Source organism: Rhinatrema bivittatum, chromosome 4 (genome assembly GCF_901001135.1).
Source record: "Rhinatrema bivittatum chromosome 4, aRhiBiv1.1, whole genome shotgun sequence".
Classification (NCBI taxonomy): Eukaryota; Metazoa; Chordata; class Amphibia; order Gymnophiona; family Rhinatrematidae; genus Rhinatrema; species Rhinatrema bivittatum.
The window spans coordinates 440,073,220-440,095,875 of record NC_042618.1 but is presented as its reverse complement, the minus strand read 5'-3'; the positions used below and the strand labels follow the sequence as shown (position 1 = coordinate 440,095,875).

The 22,656-nt window shown below is 46.2% G+C and overlaps 1 protein-coding gene across 1 annotated transcript in view; it reads left to right on the top strand.

Moving 5' to 3' along the window:
- The window catches only part of CFAP54 (cilia and flagella associated protein 54), a 1,106,494-nt gene that overhangs the window by 547,892 nt on the left and 535,946 nt on the right, over positions 1 to 22,656 (top strand). The window contains exon 36 of the mRNA XM_029597529.1: positions 19,907 to 20,119. Within this exon, the coding sequence (XP_029453389.1) occupies positions 19,907 to 20,119 (213 nt within the window). The remainder of the gene's footprint in view (positions 1 to 19,906; positions 20,120 to 22,656) is intronic.

Sequence of the window (22,656 nt, the reverse complement as noted above, 5' to 3'; positions counted from 1 at the left end):
TCAGAGACTGAATGGCTGGTCCCAAATCCTGAATGCTGGGTCTGACTCTTCAGTTGCTGGGTCACTGGGCCAGACTCTTTCTGGCACCAGCTAGCTAAGTCAGGGTTTCTCTGGCCCTGGGTAGCTGGGCAGGCATCGCTCATGCACTGGAAAGCTGGGCCAGAAGTCTCCTCCAGGAGTGGAACAACTGGACTGGATTGCTCTTCCTGGAGAGGATCAGCTGGACTGGACTGCTCCTCCTGGAATGGATCAATTGGTCTGGGTTTGGTGTGAATCCTTAAACGTAATGGAACAGTATCTACAGGGTGGTCCATGGAAAAGTAGCCTGCCTGCGTGACACTGGTATTGGAGGCGGGCTATTTTTCCATGGGCTACAGTGTACTTGGTACTGAGTGGCTAGAATAGCTGAAATGGAATTCCTCAGTAGAGGATCTGCTGCGCAGGGTCTCTCTTGGAGTAGATAGAATGAATTCCTCCTGGAGCTGAGACACCACTGAGACCAGCAGGGCTTCAGATGGAATCACTATTCCCTCAGGCTGGGAAGATAAGATAGAATGTGCAGATGACATTAACGGTATTTATACAGTACATAATGACTGAACAGAGGCACCAGATTTTCCCTGAAGGCAGAACTGTAGGTGTGGTGAGAACAGCAATCTGGCATGGCTTCAATGCAACAGGATTGGAGTATTTCCTGAGCCTTGAACACTCAGGAGAGATTCAGAGACAGCACACCCCATTATCCTACAAGTCTGAGCTGACCTTGTTAGCAGTTTATTACCTACATCTGAGGGCTGTTAGGTTCTTGAGACTGAATAACTAGTTCTTTCTGTTTTAAAATTTGTACCATATGAAACTGAGGCAGAAGAATTGAAGGAGAACTACAAACAGCAACAGAACTTGCCTCTACTGATAAAGAATTTAAATTAAGCTGGCAAGTGGTGCTTGAATTAGCTGTGCTTTACAAAAAGGCTGTACTTGGTTTTAAAGCAGAATTTACCTTTATAGGTGCTGATTTTAATTCTCTGTGATTGAATTTACTTGTATCTGGATGAGCTGTGGTTTTAAGATGGCAAGCTGTAATTGAATTAATTGTGTTTTTAAGGAGACTATGCTGGGTTTTAAAGCAGAATTTACAGTACTTTTACAGGTGATGGTTTTAATTCTCTGTATCTGATTTTACCTTTGTCTGGATGAGCTGTGGTTTTCAAAAGAGCTGGACTTGAAGCTTCTTCAGCAGATTACATGCCTTTTAAACTATTAGTAGGAGAAACCAAAGCATCAGAGATTTTTAATACATAGTGCATATTAAACTGTGAATTGGATACTTAACTAATTACAGAACAAAATGGGCTGGTTCTGTGATGAGACATATAATTAGGAAGGCATTTACATTTTGACTAGGTAGGATTAAGGGAACCACATCCCATACACTCTGGAAATATCAGAGAATTTTTAGCTGGGCATTTGATGCAGTTCCAATAAGCTAGGGTCTGGGGTGCAATCGTATCATCAGGAAATTAATCCAAAGCTTTGGATTTAGTTGAGGTGCAACACAACTGCTACAGACATTTATAGATGCAGAGTTTGTAGACCAACATTTTGTATAATCCCTCAATTTAAAATTAGGGAAATGACACTCAAAATCTGGAATGGATTGAGGTGCTGGGGTAGAAACACAATTACCAGAATCAATAGCAGAATGAATAGAATCTGTTCTGGACTCACTGTGTTGGCAGGGAGCCCAGCACCTACTCCAGTGGGGTTAATGGCTTCTTCATTCTGTCATAGACTGGCAACTGGAGTCAGGGAGCCTCCCCATAGGGGCAGTACAGGACTACAGGACTGGAGCTGGTCGTCTGCCTACCTAACCCTTTCCCTGTAGGTTGAATCCTTGGGTTCTAGGAGCCAGTAGGACTTGTCTTCTGTAAAACATCATGGTACAGATATGGACAGAGAGCTTCTGTGCAGGTTGGGAGCTGAGGTCAGATGCAAGCTGGACAAGGCAGGGCAGGTTGGATGAGGCCAGGCTGGCTGGGAAGGCAAGGCAGGCTGGAAGCTGAGGTCAGACACAAGTGGGAAGTTGGATACAGGTACTGGCTGAGGGCTGGATGCAGGTACTGGCTAAAAATGGAAACAGATACTGGCCAAAAACTGGATACAGGTACTGGCTAAGGACTGGATATAGGTAAGGGTTGGGAGCTGGATATAGGTACTAGCTGTGACTGGATATAAAACACAAGCTGGGGCTGGACACAAGCATAAGCAGGGGCTCTATCTAAGGCAAAGTCAAGGGCAAGGCCTGGGAAATAGACAAGGAACTGAACTGGACTGGGTAGGACAAAGACACAGGTGGCATTTTCAATCTCTGTTCCATTTTGAAAACCATAAGGTACAAGGCTGCTGAGGAAATGCTTGCTGAGCCATAGAGGATATACTCTAACAATAGTAGAATTATCTTCTTTGTTTGAAGGTATAGGAAGGGAGATGGAGAAGGGGAGTTGCCGGGGCTTTCCTGTAAAACTGACTCTAATTTCTATCATTTGCAATGATTGGCAGGATCAATTTCTATGCGAATAATGTACATCATGCATTGCAGTAACCAAATATTAGGGTGGAATGCCTAATCCGGATTTCTTTCAACAGGGAGCTGAGAAGCAATGTTATAATATATCTTTCTTAATATATTTTATCGCAGATGTGACTTATATGGTTTGGTAATTATCTAATAGGAACCTTATGGAGGAGTCAATCTAGTCATAATGACAGAGCTGGTTCTATTTCTAGTTTTATTTTATTTGTACTTTCATTTCTCACAGGACAAGCAGAATGGTATTTATTTATTTTATTTATTTATTTGCTGTTATATACCGACATTCGTTGGAGTACATCACATCGGTTCACATTATAACAGATGTAATAGTATGACAGGGGTGTCTTAATATTTATACATTGTAACCTTAAACTTTAATGGGTCAACATAGAACAAAATAACATTATAAATTAAGTATAGGATGTTGCAAAAGTCAGAAGTAGAACTGGCTAGGGGGCCTCTTAAAAGATACTATGATACAATATATATATACAATGTAGCATGAGACAGTAATAGAATACACAGAGTGGTGTGATAGTTGAATAGAAACCCTAAGGAGATCAGGGTATGGATAGTGAGACGCAGAGAGTCTAGTGCGTAGTCCTTACATATGGGTGACATCATCAGGATGGAGCCCAATCACGGAACACGTCTCTGGAACTCTATACCAGAAAATATTAGATTAATTCAAAATACAGGAGAATGTAGAAAACACTTAAAAACATATCTATTTAAGTGTGCTTACAACCCCAGGTAAATGAATTAACTCTGTTTACATAACCCCAATTAATATCTTATATCAATTGTCAATACCGCTTTTGTTTTATCGATAACCACATGTCAATTTCTGATCGTAAATATTTTACTACAATACTGATGTTAAATTTGTCATATTATATTCTTGTTACAATTTTAATAGTTGTTAGATTTTATTAATTTTTTCATTTTATATAGAATGTATACCATTTGTTTGAAATTTTAATTATGTATGTTTTACTGTAAACCGCCTAGATGGCCAGATCCTACCAAGAGATGCCTTCGCCCTCTCTTGGGCCAGCAATCTCCTTTACGCGTACCCTCCACTTCCTCTCATTTCAGACTCTCATGAAGCTCCGGCAGGACTAGGGATTAATGATCCTGATAGCTCCCAACTGGCCATGCCAGGTATGGTTTCCAATCCTCCAGGACCTATCAGTACGCCGACACATTCCTCTAGGGAAGGATCCCCTTCTAATAACTCAGAACGAAGGATACCTGTGTCACCCCAACTTCCAGGCTCTGTCTCTGACGTCCTGGATGTTGAAAGGTTAATACTCCAACCTCTTAACCTTTCAGAGTCGGTATCCTGAGTCCTGGTGGCTTCGCGAAAGCCTTCAACGAGAAGGTCTTATTGCTCTAAATGGAAGAGGTTTACAGTCTGGTGTACTTCCATGTCCATAGACCCCTTCACTTGTTCCACTGCGAGGTTCTTAGACTATCTCTGGCACCTATCAGAGTTAGGCCTAAAAACTTCCTCTATCAGGGTGCATGTTAGTGCAGTGTCTGCATACCATAAGGGTATAGGAGATGTTTCCATTTCAACACAACCCTTAGTATCACATTTCATGAGAGGCTTCCTCCATTTAAAACCTCCACTGTGCCCTCCTGCCCCTGCTTGGGACCTTAATGTGGTTTTGGGATGGCTCATGAAACCTCCGTTTGAGCCTCTCCACTCCTGTGATCTCCGCTATCTCACCTGGAAGGTAGTTTTCCTTCTCGCTATCATGTCCTCTCACAGAGTTAGTGAATTGCAGGCATTAGTTACCTACCTGCCTTACACTAAAATTCTGCATGACAGGGTAGTGCTCCGCACTCACCCTAAATGTTTGCCGACGGTAGTGTCGGAAATTCATATTAACCAATCTATTATCCTGCCTACCTTTTTTCCCAGGCCCCATTCGAACCTAGGAGAACAGGCTCTGCATTCTTTGGACTGCAAACATGCTCTAGCTTTCTATCTGGACCACACGTCGGCCCACAGGAAATCCACTCAATTGTTTGTTTCTTTTGATACCATCAAATTGGGAAATCCTGTGGGAAAGCAGACCCTCTCCTCCTGGTTGGCGGAATGCATTTCCTTTTGCTACTAGCAAGCAGGCATTCCGCTACAAGACCGTGTAAAAGCACACTTGGTCAGGGCCATGGCAACATCAGTAGTGCACCTCCGTTTGGTACCACTTGCTGATATTTGTAAGGCTGCTACCTGGAATTCTCTCCATACTTTCGCAGCTCATTATTGCTTAGATAAGGCTGGCACACAGGATTCTGTCTTTGGCCAGTCCATTCTACACAACTTGTTTTCAGATTAACTTCCCAACATCCTTCCACCGACCAGTTCAGGGTTCAGGATGCCCTCCTAACCAAATTTCCACCCCCTGTTGTGCCTATTGCACATCTTTGGGTGCATTTTGTGCTTTGCTCAGGCATCCTCAGCTCTGAACTCACCCATATGGGAGGATTACCATCCTGCTTGTCCTGTGAGAAAGCAGAGTTGCTTACCTGTAACAGGTGTTCTCACAGGACAGCAGGATCTTTCCCTGGAACCAGGTACTCGCTGCTCGAGGGCCTAACCCTTTCCAGCTACTGAGCTTCTTTAAGACCTTATGTGAGAATTGTCTTCTAGTTCTGGCTATGAACACAGCATACCCTATCTACTCACTATCTACAGTCTCTTTACAGCTCAGCCACCCTGGGATCACTGTTCCAGTTCCTGAGGGACTTCAGCCCTGCCGGGCATAACTACTCACTACTGCCACCTCTGGTGGTTCTGCTAACCTGTCTAATAAAAAGAACTATCTGTGTCTGTCTCCATACCCAGCCTAGCCAGTGGTCCCTCTCAGGATATCCTCCTGGGAGCGCTGTCATCTGCCATCAGCCCAAGTATTCACCTATCTATATTTCTACAGCAGAGTGCCCTCTCCAAACACTCCGCTGATAAAAGATTACCAACTCTGCCTACGGAGTATATACAAGATTGCTAACTCCTCCTCCACCAGGAGTGTTCAGCATCAGATCATAACAGATTGCTAACTCCTCCCCTCGAAGGAGTAGAACATAACTGATTGCTAACTCCTCCCCTCTGGAGGAGTAGATCACAACACTTAGAGAGACGGTTTCTCTTATTAAAGAACAGAATATAGCGGTCCGGTCTTTAACGACACCTCTGAATGCGCCTTCAACATCTAAGCGCTTCTTTGGTCAATATAAAAGAGGTTACTACTATCGCAGACCATACCGCTACTATCAACCTTACCAACCTAGTTATAGGCAACAGCCTTTCCAACCTCAGAGACAGCAATCCCAACTGCAAGCACAAAGACCACGGCAAAGAACACCAAGACAACAAAAACCACAACCCTCTCAACAGATGCCAAAGCAGTCTTTTTAAATCATCTTGCCACAACAACAGTTAATGTGGGGGGGAGACTATCCTTATTTCATTCCCAGTGGTCCACAATCACCACAGATCAATGTGATTGTGGACCACTGAAATGTAGCTGGTACCCTTGAAGTATTATACTTTCAAGGGTACCAGCTACATTTCAGTTCCCTCCCAACTCTTCCACATCTCATTACTTCCAAGACTCCTCAAAATCTGTTATGCTCAGGCTTGTAAACCCTTGGACCAACCTACGGATCCACCTCCTAAGGTATACCATCCCTTGGGAGGATGGTATACCTTAGGAGGTGGATCCGTAGGTTGTCCCGTCGGGTGGCAAGGCAGAACAGAAAGTGCAACCAGCTGATCCCCGGCACTGGAGACTGAGGTGGCTGTGGAGGCAGATGAGAAGTCGTGACATTGAGGAGACAAGAGTCTTCGCCACTGGAAGCCCACGGTCCCCCCGGGTGGAGCCCTTAGGGACCTGGGCCACTGGGACTTAGGTGGGCCCTTGGAGATGATGGTCCAGAAGAAGTCTGAGGTCAAGTGTCAGAGGGTCGTCGCTTACCAGTCCGAGGTCACACACCAAGGGATCACCGCTTGCCAGTCCAAAGTCATACACCAGGAATCACTGCTTGCCAATCCGAAGTCACACACCAGGAATCACTGAGACGAGACAGGAACCAAGGAGCAAGGATCCGAATTACAAGAAGACTCACCGAAGCAAGCAGACTCGACTAACCCGAAAGTTGCCAAGTCAAGGAATGAGCAGAGGAAGCCTCCTTTTATGCTGTCACTCCTTGTGACCTTGGGCAAGTCACTTTACCCTACATTGCCTCAGGTACAAAAACTTAGATTGTAAGCTCTCTGGGGATAGAGAAATACCTACAGTACCTGAATGTAAACCGGTGTGATATTTCAATTGAGATGAATGTCGGTATATAAAAATAATAAATAAATAAATAAAATACTTCCTCTGCTCTGGTTCATTGGAAACAGCTGTAGGTAGTTAAAGGGACCAGGTCCCTTTAAAACTGGTGAGGAGGCGCGGCCTCGCACATAAGATGGCAGTGGCCATCTTGGATTCCTGGATCGCGGGGGAAGCCGCCTGACACCGCGAGGAGGGAGCAGGGACAGCTCCCAAGCCTGGGGACCCTTGCGGATGCCCGTGCCGGCACGCGGAGACTACAGGCCTCGGTTACCTGATGCTGCCGCAGCGGCCTGCAGGTTCAGGTCAGGTAGGGGGACACGGTTGCGGCCGTCCGCGGCCGCGGAACACAACAAAATCAAGTCCCTTCTCTCATGACGGAAGTTTCCATTCTCCTTCACCAGAAAGCAATCCAGCCAATTCCTTCTTCTCAAAAGGAGAACAATTTCTACTCCCAATATTTCCTCATTCCCAAGAAGTCGGGAGGCCTACGCCCTATCTTAGATCTTCAAGTTCTAAACAAACACCTCACAAGAGAAAGGTTCAAAATGACTTCTCTCAAAACTGTTCTTCCCTTTCTGCAAGCGAACGACTGGATGTGCTCGCTGGATCTAAAGGATGCATACACTCACATACCAATCCACAAGGACTTTTGGCGTTACCTTTGTTTTCAAGTTGCGAATCATTACTACTCCCATTTGGTCTTTCCTCTGCCCCGCGAGTATTCACGAAATGTCTTGCTGTTGTTGTGGCACACTTACGCAAACAGGGAATAAACATATTCCCTTACTTGGATGATTGTCTTCTGGTATCTCCCAATCCACAACTCCTGAAGCAACAAGTGGAATGCACGCTCCTATGTCTACAGAATTTGGGATGGATAGTGAATTACGAAAAATCTCAACTCCATCCCTCACATACCATTCAGTTTTTAGGAGCATTGATTCAAACACCAATATCCAGAACTACTTCTGGACAGAACCAAAACCTTACAATCCCTTTCTCAGACTCTTTTACATCGGACAGTAGTTCCAGATCGACAAATAATGGTACTCTTAGGACATATGGCAGCAGCAATTCATGTAGTCCAAAATACTCGTCTACACATGAGACGTCTCCAGTGGGGTCTAAAATCTCAATGGAACCAGCTGACGCAGCAAATGTCCCACAAAGTACGGGTGAAACGCTCCATGAAAAAAAGACATCAAATGGTGGCTCCGACCGTTTTGAATGAAGGAAGTCCTTTCCAGCTTCCTCCTCATCAGATAATACTCACAACAGATGCTTTTACGAAGGGCTGGGGTGCCCATCTCTTACATCTAGACAGGGTCTTTGGTCAGAAACAGAACAAAGTCTTCAAATAAATCTGCTGGAATGAAGAGCAATCAAGAACACTTTGATTGCATTCCAGTCATGGTTACAAGAGAAATCAGTAATGATCCATACCGATAATCAGGTAGCCATGTTCTATATCAATAATCAAGGGGGATCGGATTCGATGACATTTTGCAAGGAAGTGGTTCAAATATGAGAATGGGCAGAACGCAACAAGATCTTCTTACAGGCATCCTACCTTCCAGGTCTTGCGAACACAAGAGTAGAGAAACTAAGCAGAGTTTTCCATCCCCACGAATGGTCACTCAACCAAACGGAAGCAGACAAGATTTTCGCAAACTGGGGCACTCCAGACATAGACCTCTTTGCATCAGAAAACAATCGGAAGGTGCAAACGTTTTGTTCTCTTCTTCCCAGTGCGCACAGGATGTCACAGGACGCTTTCCTGATTTCTTGGGAAAAAGGCCTTCTATACGCATATCCTCCCATTCCGCTAATTTCACGCACAGTCCAGAAATGTATTGCGGACAAATCAGACCTAATCCTAATAGCTACAGTGTGACCGAGACAACCGTGGTATCCTTATCTACTTCATCTCTCAGTCACTCATCCAATACTCTTACCAAAAGACCCTTTTCTCCTCTCTCAAGACGCAGGGAATCTGATTCACCCCATGAAGTCCTCCCTTCACCTGACAGCATGGAGATTGAATGGCAGTTACTGAGTTACCTGAACCTTTCTCCAGACATTTTGGACTACCTCATAGCATCACGAAAGCCTTCTACCAGAAAGACTTATGCTTTCAAATGGAATAGATATTCAAAATGGTGCACCCATCAGAGGCTTGATTCCCTATCTTGCCCACCTGAGTCGCTGTTAACTTATCTCCATCATTTATCCCGTTCAGGCCTGGCAGTAACTTCTATCAGGGTTCACCTTAGTGCTATTGCAGCTTACCATCTCACGAATGAAGGCTATTCCATCTCTACGCATCCATTAATTTCCAAGTTCATGAAAGGCTTGCTTCGTCTGCACCCGCCTTTCAAAAAGCCAATAGTGCCATGGGATATTAACATAGTCCTCGAAGCGTTGATGAATCCACCCTTTGAGCCCATGTCAACTTCCATGCTTAAATTCTTAACGTGGAAGGTGCTTTTCCTAGTGGCCATCACTTCTGCCAGAAGAATAAGTGAACTTCAAGCGCTAGTGGTCAATTTTCCATATCTTCAATTTCACCATGATAAGGTGGTTTTACAAACCCACCCTTCATTTCTGATGAAGGTAGTATCTGCTTTTCACCTAAATGAAACAATCTCCCTTCCGGTTTTTCCCCAAAACCACATTCTGACGATCGACAGAAGTCTCTTCATACCTTAGATTGTAAAAGAGCTTTAGCCTATTACAAGAACAAGACAGACTCCCTCAGACATTCTTCTCAATTATTTGTCTCCTTCAACCCAAACAATCCAGGTCAAGCGGTATCAAAGAGAACACTTTCCAACTGGTTTACCGCCTGCATCCACTACTGTTATTCTACAAAAGAAATACCTCTTATTGGTCCTGTGAAAGCTCATCAGATTAGAGCCACTGCAGCTTCTATAATGCACATTCAGGGAGTGCCTATCCAGGACATTTGCAGAGCAGCAACCTGGTCGTCATACATTTAAATCACACTACTGTCTCAATCAGCAGTCTGCTTCAGATGGCTCCTTGGGATCTGCAATTCTAAAAAGTTTTTCATAACTATTGATGGCTGTCCACCTTCCATTGGTAGCAAAAAAAAATTTTTTTTTCAATTTGGTAATATCTGTTTGCAACCTATGTGCTTGGGACACCCACTATGCATGGCTAAATGCCCTGCTTATTGACGGAAAAAAGCAAGTTTACTTACCGTAAACTGTGTTTTCCGTAGATAGCATGGAATTTAGCCATGCATTCTCACCCACCTCCCTGGACAGCCTTCCATCCTCACAACACCTACACCAGCACTTAGCTTGGAAAACCAACTGAGAGGGAGCTCGAGGAGTACGGGAACCCGAGGTCATGCGCACTTCAAAGCTCTTCGAGCTAAGAGAGTAGCTCCACCTTTGTGACATCACGGATGACGTCACCCACTATGCATGGCTAAATTCCCTGCTATCTACGGAAAACACAGTTTACGGTAAGCAAACTTGCTTATTCTGTTCATAGTTATTGTGAAACATTTATTCTGCTTATTAGTATAGTTATACAATTATTTCTGTGTGGGGATCTGTAGCTGCTTGGCTAGTTCTGTTTTCCTAATAGGAGGTGTATTGGTGTTTAGGTCCTGATTTAATATTTGTACTGTTGCCTTTTCATAGATAGGGTTGTTACTGTTTGAGTGCATTCCATAATACAAGTGTAACTGTGTGCGGATTAGTTGATGTACATTACTGCAGATCCTGGGAGTATGTTAGGTCGGTTCTGTGTATGTGACCAAGGTGAGGTATTTTACTGTATCGGTCTTATTTGTTGTATTTTCTCAGGAGGACATGCATTAGTGATAAACTGCTGTCTTTTCATAAGTAGGGCTATTGAGCCAGGTAGTAGGAGTTAGGGATGTGAATCGGGCTTCGGACGATATTTTCAAAATCATCAGAAATCGGGGGCTCCCCCAAAGCGATAGGAAAACCCCACGATATTGATCGTGGGGGTTCTCTTATCGTTTTGGGGGAGGGCGGGAAAAAGGGCACACAAAAATAACCCCTAAACCCACCCCGACCTTTTAAAACTAATCCCTTAGCTTCCCCCACCCTCCCGACCCCCCCAAAAACCTTTTACAGGTACCCGGTGGTCCAGTGGGGGTTCCTGGAGCGATCTCCCGCTCCCGGGCCGTCGGCTGCCACTAATCAAAATGGCGCCGATGGCCCTTTGCCCTTAACATGTGACAGGGTATCCGTGCCATTGGCCGGACCCTGTCACATGGTAGGAGCACTGGATGGCCAGCGCCATCTTGTGCTCCTACCATGTGATAGGGGCTGACCAATGGCACCGGTAGCCCCTGTGACATAGTAAGGGCAAAGGCTATCGGCGCCATTTTGAATACTGGCAGCTGACGGTCAGAGTGCAGTAGGTCGCTCCTGGACCACCGCTGGACTTTTGGCAAGTCTTGTGGGGGTCAGGAGGGTCCCCCAAGACTTGCCAAAAGCCCCTGGTGGTCCAGCAGGGGTCTGGGAGTGATCTCCTGCACTCGGGCCATTGGCTGTCAGTAATCAAAATGGCGCCGATAGCCTTTGCCCTTACTATGTCACAGGGGCTACCGGTGCCATTGGTCAGCCCCTGTCACATGGTAGGAGCACAAGATGGCGCGGGCCATTCAGTGCTCCTACCATGTGACAGGGTCCAGCCAATGGCACAGATAGCCTGTCACATGGTAAGGGCAAAGGGCCATCGGCACCATTTTGATTAGTGTCAGCCGACGGCCTGGGAGCGGGAGATCGCTCCAGGGACCCCCACTGGACCACCAGGTACCTGTAAAAGGTTTTGGGGAGGGTGGGGGAAGCTAAGGTATTAGTTTTAAAGGGTTGGGGTGGGTTTTTTGTTTATCGGCTCGGGCACAGCTGATAAACAAAACCGCGATCGGGCCCGATGAAAAAAAACCCACATGTGAATCGGAACCAGAATCCAAACAGATTCCGGTTCCGATTCACATCTCTAGTAGGAGTTTGTGTTGCTGTTACTGAGATGATATAGAACCAGAATATATTTTTTGTAAGGTGAGTTGTACGGGGAATGTCATAATTCTGCTTTACATCCATAATTGTGGGTCAGGGGGTTCCTGTGGATGCAAACTGTACTTTTACATTTAGCCCTGTGATGGTCATGTGTTCAGTGTGTCACGCTTATGAGACCCATCTGTCAGGTGTGTCCAGACAGAAAAAAGGTTGAGAACCACTGCATTAGAGGGAGAAGACTGAGGATAAATGTCAGGCACATTTTAGTTTTGCTAGACCTGTGTGCAAGATCCCAATTTAAAAAATCCACTGTTTGTGGGATTTGATGCAGAGAAAGTTTTTGATAGAGTTTCTTGGTCTTTTCTAGGGATGTGAATCGTGTGCCCGATCATTTTAATGATCGGGTTCGGCTGGGGGGGGGGGGGGGGGGGATTTGATCGTTAGAGATGTGAATTGGGATCGGTTCCGATTCCAATTCACATCACTAATTTTTTTTAGTGAGGCCCGCGCCGATAAAAAAAAACCCACCCCGACCCTTTAAAATTACCCCCTTAGCCTCTCCAACTCTCCCAACCCCCCAAAAACTTTACACATATACCTGGTGGTCCAGGGGGGCCGCGGGGAGTGATCTCCCATTCCCAGGCCATCGGCTGCGCTAAAAAAAATGGCACCGATGGCCCTTTGCCCTTACCATGTGACAGGACAAAGGTAGTGCCGGCGCCATTTTGAATATTGGCAATACGGCCTGAGTGCAGGAGATCGCTCCCAGACCCCCGCTGGACCCCCAGGGACTTTTGGCCAGATTGGGGGGGACCTCCTGACCCCCACAAGACGTGCCAAAAGTCCAGCGGGGGTCCGGGAGCGACCTCCTGCACTCTGGCCATATTGCCAGTATTCAAAATGGCGCCGGGGTCCGGGAGCGATCTCCTGCACTCAGGCCGTATTGCCAATATTCAAAATGGCGCCGACTCTACCTTTGCCTTGTCACATGGTAAGGGCAAAGGGCCATCGGCGCCATTTTGTTTTAGCGCAGCCGATGGCCTGGGAATGGGAGATCGCTCCCCACGGCCCCCCTGGACCACCAGGTATGTGTAAAAAGTTTGGGGGGGGGAGGCTAAGGGGGTCATTTTAAAGGGCCATCAGCGCCATCAGGCCATCAGGGCCATCGGCGCCATTTATATTAGTGGCAGCGAAAATGGCGCCGATGGCCCGAGAGCGGGAGATCACGCCGGGACCCCCCCACTGGACCACCAGGTAATTTAAAACATTTGGGGGGCGGTTCAGGGGTTGTTTTGGTGTGCCGGTTTTCCCGCCCTCCCCCCTCCCCCGATTTTTCACGATAAATCGGAGAAATTTCTATTGTATCGCGACTAACGATTTTTGACGATTTAAAAAATATCTGACTATTTTTTTAAATCGTCAAAAAACGATTCACATCCCTAGTCTTTTCTTCAATCAATATTGGATACATTTGGGTTTTGAGCCTTCATTAGGGAGGTAATTCAAATCTATACTTGAAACCCATGGCATATATTTAGGTAAATAGCATGCTTGCATTACCATTTCAGTTGTAACAAGGGTGCCTGCTTTCCCCCTTTTTATTTATACTTACCTTAGAACCGTTGGTATTTGTCCTGGATATAATCTTGGAAAAATATACAAATATTAGAGGCTTTCTCCCTTAATCTACTCTATAATTTGCAGATGACATAATATTATTTATTCCAGAAGCAAAGAGAACCTTAGGAAGCATTTTAGCTGTTTTTATACATATAGCAGTGTGATAGAGTATATGACAGAGAGCCTCAGACTGCCTTAATGGACCGGCTCCAGCTATCTAGCCAGGTCCACCTTAAGACAGACAGGAAAGGGATCCTCTGGTGAGGGTGTTCCCCTGAGGTAAGGGATACAAAGGTGAGGCCCTGAGAGAGTTAGACAGGCCCCAGGGAGAAGAAGGAAGCTGTAATGGAGTGCTGTGCTCTTTTGGAAAAACTGTTCTTGCATTGTCAGTCTGCTGAGGTAAGCAGCCATTTTGATTTTGTCTTGCAGAACTTTTTATAATTAAACTGTTGAAAAGTAGAACAGACTCCAGCCTGGTCTATTCTCTGACCTTCTCCTGTCTTAGACCGCTTCAAGGGCATCACATATGGTGGCAGAAGCGGTATTACCTGTTCTAAGCGTCTGCACAGACAGGGACCCACACTAGAAAAAAAAAAATATTTTTTTTGGGGCCACACAGGATTTTTTGATGTTTATTTGTACCGGCTAGGAGAGAAGCTCCACCGGAGGGAGGGAATATAAGAAGTGAGTTAGAGCTGGTGAAGCAAGCTTTTCTTTTGTTTGGAAGAAGGGGAAAGGTTTCCGGTCTTGAAGGGGCAGGAGCTCAGAATAGCCTCTGCAGGAACCTCCCTGAGAAATGGAGCAGCTACTGCAAGCCCTGGTGGAGGGACAACAACAGCTCCGGGCAGCCGCTCAGACCCAGTATAGTACCAGCAGCTACTGCAACAATTGCAGCAACACCTGGAAGCTCAAGCACAGCTTAATGGCAAATTACTACGGAGGACACCAGCGCCAGGGACCGATGGGGTACACACCGGAATGGAACAGAGTATAACCCTACCAACACTGGAAATTCGTCTGACAAAGATGGGGGCCCCAAGATGACCTGGAAGCATTCCTGGTCACCTTTGAGAGGGTGGCGGAGGCCATGGCCTGGTCTAGGTCTCAGTGGGCCATGAGAGTGGCCCCACATTTAACCGGTGAGGCCCAGGCCGCATACCGGGCCCTTGACAACCAGCAAGCCCAAGACTATCAGGAGGTCAAGGCTGCCATACTCGATAGACTGGGACTGTCTAAGGAATCTTATCGGAAAAGTTTCTGGGGCTTAACATTTACACCAGGAGAGAGACACCAGGTTCTGGCTCAGAAATTAAAGGACCGGTGCTGGCGGTGGCTAGAACCCGATAATAAAAGGGGAGTTGAATTTGTGGAGACTGTCGTGACAGAACAGTTTGTGGACGCTCTCCCCTCCCGAGTGCGTGAATGGGTGCGGCTACAGACAGCGGTGACCCTGAAGGATGTGGTTTCCCTAGTAGAGCGTTATTTGGTTGCTACAGACACAGTCCGTGGGCTTACTCTAGTAGAGAAGAATTCCCAAATAAAGGGCTTGGAGAAAGGAAGGAGAGAATCAAGGGGCGGAACCCTAAGCCGCTATATCGGCCGAGAAGTGAAGAGTCTCCCTACCTCACGAGACCCCGATAATGCCTTAGAGGAGCCTGAGGGCAGAACGAGTAAACACCCAAAAGCAGTGACGCCAAAAGGGACCTGCTTCAACTGTGGAGAGAGGGGGCACTTTGCCCGGGTCTGCTGTCGAGTGGAGGATGAACCTATGGATGTCAATTTAGTGGCCCCTTACTCCTGCTCATTTTTGGACATTCCCCGCTCGGGGTTTACAACCTTCGTGGTTCCGGTGGAGCTAGATGGCGATTCATCCCAAGCCTTAGTAGACTCCGGAAGTGTAAAAACTCTCATTTGGAGGGAAATGATCAAAAGAACACAGATTGACTATGAACAGACAGTGACCCTCGCTTGTGTACATGGAGACTAGAGACAATACCCGACCAGTCAGGTCCTATTGAAGACTCCAGTGGGACAAGCAACAGTAGAAGTGGGCGTGCTCCCCTGGATACCATATCCGGTAATACTGGGACGAGATTATCCAGACTCTTTGGGCTCGGCTCATGAGGGGCCCAGATGGCTTCAGTGAGGAAGAGACCTCATTTCCAGAGGTCTTTCCGTTAGAAGACCTGGACTTGTATAGTAATAATCCTAAGATACCCAAGCCTCATAGACAACGTAGGATAGAAAAGTATAATTATTCCCAAGGTTTAGATGCAGTCATGGAGTTAGAGGGGGCTCCCCGACCCATAGAGGTTCCCTCATACTGGATAGGCGAGGGAAACCCCGGGAATTTTAGGCGGGCCCAACAAGAAGATGGGACACTAAAAGGGGCCTGGGAGAATATACAGATAATAGATGGGGAATTAGTCTCTGGGGTGGAGGGTCAAAAGCCAGCCCCCCCCCCCTTTTTTGTACTCAAGAAAAATCTAGTATACAGAGTGGCAAAGGGGAATCTAGAGGGCGAAACGGTTGAGCAGCTTTTGGTTCCCCAGCAATATTGTCAGCAAGTGTTGCGGCTCGCCCATAGTCACCTTTTGGGGGGCCACCTAGGGGAAGAGAAAACACGGGAAAAGATTTTAGCCAAGTTCTATTGGCCTGTCTTGTATCGACACTTTCAGGATTATTGTCAGTCCTGCCCTACCTGTCAGCTCACCAGACTGGCAGCAACGCATGTAGCTCCCCTAGTGCCTATGCCAATTATAGAGGCACCTTTTGAGAGGGTCGCTATGGACTTGGTAGGCCCCTTAGAGAGGTCTAGCCATGGAAAAAAATATATCCTGGTCATTCTCGATTATTCAACCAGGTATCCAGAAGCTACTCCCCTACAAGATATGAAGACTCAAACAATAGCCACAGCCTTGGTGGAGGTGATTTCCCAAGTGGGGTTACCCAAAAAGATATTAACCGACCAAGGGACCCCGTTTGTCTCTAAAGTGATGAAACAAGTTTGCACATTATTGCAGGTAAAAACCCTGCAGACATCAGTTTATCGTCCACAAACTGATGGGCTCGTGGAGCCTTTTAACAAAACTCTCAAACAGATATTGAGGAAGTTCATCGCGGAAGATGGCAAGAATTGGAAATTATTGTATGGTAGAAGACAAAACAAAGCGGAAGCCGATCCAGGATGGCTAGCAGCGATAGACACAAAGAGATGGATCGGTAAAAAGGACTTTTATTGAATCTTGCCTGACTCTGGCCGAGTTTCGCTCTTCTAGGAGCTGCCTCAGGGGCTTATCAGCCACATCTGTTGGCTCTTCCACAAGCACACTATTTGTTTAAAAATTACAAGGTATTGAAAGTTGAATCTTTTCATACATTGGAACTATGTATGAGAAGTATACTCATTGCTTGAAACCATACTAATTGTTGGATTCGTGGACCCTTGGGCCGATCGGAACCAGAGGAGAAGTTGCTGTAGATGATGGCAGCAGTGGCCCCGACCGGGAGGCAGCAAAGACAGGCTCGGAACTGGCCGGAGGAGGAGCTCTGGAAGCCCTATGCGACCAAGGGCTTTGGCGAGGAAGGTGGAGACGACGGAGCCAGTCCAGTAGTGGGAGGATCTTCGCCCTGGAAGCCGATCCCCCCCCCCCCCCCGAGAGGAGCTCATAGGAGTTCAGCCGCTGGGACTTAGGAGATTCACCCTGGAAGCTGGAGTCCCCCCAGGAGGAGCCTGTAGGGACCCGGCCGCTGGGACTTAGGCGGACCCGCGAGGGTCGAATCGGATGAAGTCCAAGGTCAATTGCCAAAGGGTCGTCGCTCGCCAGTCCAGAGTCAGGAACCAAGGGATCACCGTAAGCCAGTCCGAGGTCAGGAGCCAAAGCGTCAACGTAAGCCGGTCCGGGGTCAGAAGCCAGAGGATCACCGTGAGCCGAACCGGGGTCAGAAGCCAGGGAAACGTCGTAAGCCAGTCCAAGGGTCAAGAGCCAGGAATCACCGTCAGCCGAACCAGGATCAAGAGTCAGGAAGCGCAGGGAAGCTCAGGATGCAGCAACTGGAGTCAGGAGAACCTGGGAACCTCGTTGCAAGGCAGGGAAGCATCTTGGTGCAGGGTTTAAATACCCTGAGTGTCTGACGTCATCCGGAGGGCAGTGCATAGGTTTCCCGCGCTGGCCCCTTTAAGAACTGGGGCCTGCCGCGCGTGCGTCTAGGGGGCGGAGTCAATCATGGAGGAACGCCGGCGGAGCGGCAGAGGCCGAGACGCGGTGCCAGAGGGCCCTGCAGGCCCAAGCAAGGTCGGGGCGCGCCGGGAACGCGGCGCCCGAGGTCCCTGCACCCCCGGAGGACCGGAGCCCGCGGCGAAACCGCGCCGGGGTGAGTGCCGATCCCAGGACCGCCCCGGGATCGCAACACTAATGTAGCGATTGTTTCAACGCCAATATATATATACACTTGTTTGTCAGCAGCAATACTACGGCGCAGTCATTACTATATTCCACGATGTGCCGTTTCCTTTATGTTGGAGAATTAATGTGCATTAGGGAACTGTATTCCTTCTGTGTGATAATACCATTAAGCCTATTGTAACACGTGTTAGGTCTAGGTTTGGCCCTTGAGTAAAGTGAATGACAAAGATATAATAAACTTTCTTTACCAAAACAGTACTAACTTCAAGTATTCAAACAGGAATAACCCTATCTATGAAAATGCAACACCGCAAATATACGCCAGGCCCCAAAAAACACCTCCGATGAGGAAAGTAGAACAAAGTAGGCTGCTATAAATCCCTATATTGAAACGACATGCTAGCAAAAACACACATTCAGATCTCAGGCATACCTTCACCAAATACAGAATAAAGTATAAATAGAAACATATAGACAGAAACCGACTGATAACAAGCCAGACTCTATATGCAGTGCAGCAATGGAAAAACAGAAACATCACCAATCCTCAGAAATGAAATAATAAAATCAATCGTAAGAAATCATTCTAATGAAAAGAATATTGCTAAAGAACTGATGAACAGAATAACATTCAATGATTAAGAACACATATAAAAAGTTTTAAACATTTTCCAAACAGCAGTAAAATATTTCAGAATAAATACACAAACACCCATAATTAAAATCAATAAGGATGCAAAATTCCAAAGCTCCCCATACTTGAAATCTTTTCATTTCCAGTCACCCTGAGCTTGTCATGGATTATTGGGGGTGGCATGAACTTTCACCACACACACCCCAGGCTGGCAGGCTGCCATTCACGCACACCCCAGGCTGCTATTCACAAATGCCCACATAAAAACCCAGGCTTGCATTCACATACACACACTCTCCAGGCTGCCATTCACATGTACACACAAAACAAAGGTAGGCAGGCTGGTTCCCATTCTTACACATTCCCCCCACGGATGACATCAGGACACACTGGCACAGCACTGCTTCCTTCTTCAGCTTATCAGGCTCCCTGTGTTACTCAGAGCTTTCTTTTGCTACTCCTGCAATTTTTCCTTTTGGTGGCTCCACACAGCTCAATCTCTTCCGGTGATCCCTAGCCTGAGGCAATTATATCTTCCCCTTCTGATGCAGGAAATTGCTGGATATGAAAAAAAAACTGCTAGGAGAATTCAGCATCTCCTAATTTTCATCAGGAAGCGATCATTGAAATCTGATCTTGAAAAAAATAAAAGATATTGGCTTCAGTGACTGGCACCACGGGGGAGGAGGAGGTGGAATGAGGAAGCAGCACATGTGCCCACTTCCCGTGTCTGCAACCTCTGTTCTGGTCAGCACTGCACCAGACCACTGGGATTTGGAAGGACAAGGATACATCGACACCACCTGCTGCTGCTGCCATCCCTCCAGGTGTGCTGCCCCATGCCATTGCATGGTATGCAGACCCAGTTGCACCAGGCCTGAATGTAGGCAGTGCATGCAAATCTGTGTCATGCATATTCATTGTGGATATCCTGAAAATCTAATTGGCAAAGTGTATTGAGAACCTGTACTTTAAAGAATTATACCATTTCTTTCTTCTTACAATCAGATGTACTAAAAGAAAATCTAAAAAAATAAGACAGAAACATCTGGGGCTGCAGCAAGGAGAAGTAACTGGTTAGACACTCTGCAACTATACACCACCCACAGTGAGAAAGTTAAAGGAATAAGAATTGATGTGAAAGAAAATTTCAAATCTTGCTTAATATGAAAAAGGTTTAAATATGGTTTTGTAAGCTGTTCCGAAATATTAATGAATCCATTTTTGCTTCTAGGTTTTGTAATGAAAACTCTGTATGTTCTAAAATTTTTCTGTAGGTGCTTGCTCATCGTGGCAGCCATTGGACATTGCTTCAGAATGTTTGCCGAGAACTTTGGAATATTACTCTGGAGACACAGTTGATTTCTAGACATGGAGCTTTTCATCTCACCATGGATCTACTTAACAGAACCATCTGGCTGCCATTCTTTCTGGCCTCAGATATGATCATGGATATGATTGTTACACTTCAAAACAACAATTCCATTCAGGTAAATACATATTTACTCATACAATTATATTGTACTTTATTATTACATTTAGTTGATTGAACCAGTTTTCTGTTGAGCTGAATGTTATGGTTAAACCAAACCATGGGTAGTATTTGAAAATGAAGTGAAACTAATGGGAACACTTATTATTTTCATAACCAGCTAAATAGACCTCCTTTGATAATATATCTAAATTACAAATCATGCAAATAATTGCTAAGTTAAAACCACAAATCACCTTCTTGACCCCATCCCAGCTAGCTCCTTAAAATTAATACACAACACGATCACTCCAGCAATCACATCCTTGATCAATCAATCTCTAGTGGAAGGTCTAGTCCCAGACAGGGCAAAACAAGTAGTGACAAAACCCATCCTAAAAAATAGAACTAGCAGTTGAGAATTGGGAAAACTATCGACCTATATCAAACCTACTCTTTCTATCCAAAATTCTTGAAAAAGCCAAATGATCACAACTAGAGGACTGTCTAGATGACCACCACATTTTACATCCAAATCAATTCGGATTCAGAAAAAAAAAAAAAAGCTTTACTGAGACTTTACTTGTATCCGTAATTGACCCCATGCTACAAGGATTTAATTATGACAAATCTTATTTCCTGGTGCTAATTGACCTCTCCGCAACCGTCAACACTGTTGATCAAACCCTTCTATGCCATTAGCTGAGAAAAATCAGAATTGACGGTGTTGTATTGAAGTAGCTTACCTCCTTCTTATCAAAAAGAAAATTCTAAGTCAAAATGGGCAGCCACATGTCTGACACCTTCCCGATCGATGCTGGTGTCCCCCAGGATTTGGCACTATCTACAACTCTATTCAACATCTACATGCTTCCACTCTATAAATTACTATCCGATCTAGGAATCGCCTTCTACCAATATGCCAATGACATTCAGTTCTACATACCATGCACCATTTCTGTTGAAAATACAGTACAGATGCTGGCATCACACATGAAGGCCAACATGAACTATCCAATCTCAGTCTCTAAACACTAAAAAAACTGAAATCATTCAGTTAAGAAGAAATTCTCCAATGCCCCCCGCAGATCTAGGTAACTTCAATATCACACCTCACACTAAGTGCAAGACTTAGGAATACAGATTGATGAGAATCTAACAATGGAAAACCATGTAAACAAATTACCGTATTTTTCGCTCCATAAGACGCACTTTTTTCCCCCCAAAAGTGGGGGGAAAATGTATGTGCGTCTTATGGAGCGAATATAAAAAAAACCAAACTAAAAATCTAACAAAACCTCCCTACCCTCCTGACTCCCCCAAGACCTGCCAAAAGTCCCTGGTGGTCCAGGAGCGGTCCGGGAGCGATCTCCTGGGCTTGGGCCGTCAGCTGCCAGTAATCAAAATGGCGCCAATGGCCCTTTGCCCTTACTATGTCACTGGGGCCGACCAATGGCAGCAGTAGTCCCTGTGACATAGTAAGGGCAAAGGGCCGTCTGCTGCCAGTAATCAAAATGGCGCCGACGGCCCATTGCCCTTACTATGTCACTGGGGCCGACCAATGGCAGCAGTAGCCCCTGTGACATAGTAAGGGCAAAGGGCCGTCTGCTGCCAGTAATCAAAATGGCGCCGACGGCCCATTGCCCTTACTATGTCACTGGGGCCGACCAATGGCAGCAGTAGCCCCTGTGACATAGTAAGGGCAAAGGGCCATCGGCTGCCAGTAATCAAAATGGTGCCGACGGCCCATTGCCCTTACTATGTCACTGGGGCCGACCAATGGCAGCGGTAGCCCCTGTGACATAGTAAGGGCAAAGGGCCGTCGACTGCCAGTAATCAAAATGGCACCGACGGCCCATTGCCCTTACTATGTCACAGGGGCTACCGCTGCCATTGGTCGGCCCCAGTGACATAGTAAGGGCAAAGGGCCGTCGGCGCCATTTTGATTACTGGCAGCCGACGGCCCAAGCCCAGGAGATCGCTCCCGGACCGCTCCTGGACCCCCGCTGGACCACCAGTGACTTTTGGCAGGTCTTGGGGGGGTCAGGAGGGTGGGGGGTTGTTAATTAATTTAAAGGGTTGGGATGGGGGTTTTTTTGGGTGAGGTTCCTAGAGAAAGAAAAGTTTTCGGATCTGGGGAGTGGACCGAAATGGCCCTCCCCATACCCGAAAACAAAATGGGGAGAAAAAAAAAAAAGTTATGCACTCCCCTAATTTGCTCCATAAGACGCACAGACGCCCGGGGACAGAGCTGGTTTAGCACAAAAATTTTATTTTAATTTTCCCCCTCTGAATCCTAGGTGCGTCTTATGGAGCGAAAAATACGGTAATCAAATCATGCTATGCTAAACTGCGATTATTACATACACTGAAACCACTACTGACTCATGTAGACTTTCGCACAGTACTACAAACCCTCATTTTTCCAAACTTAGACTACTGCAACTTTCTTCTACTTAGAGCTCCTAAAGGTCTTATAAAAAGAAAACTACAACTTCTACAAAATGCTGCAGCTAAACTCCTAACAGGATCCAGGAAATTCGATCACATCTTGCA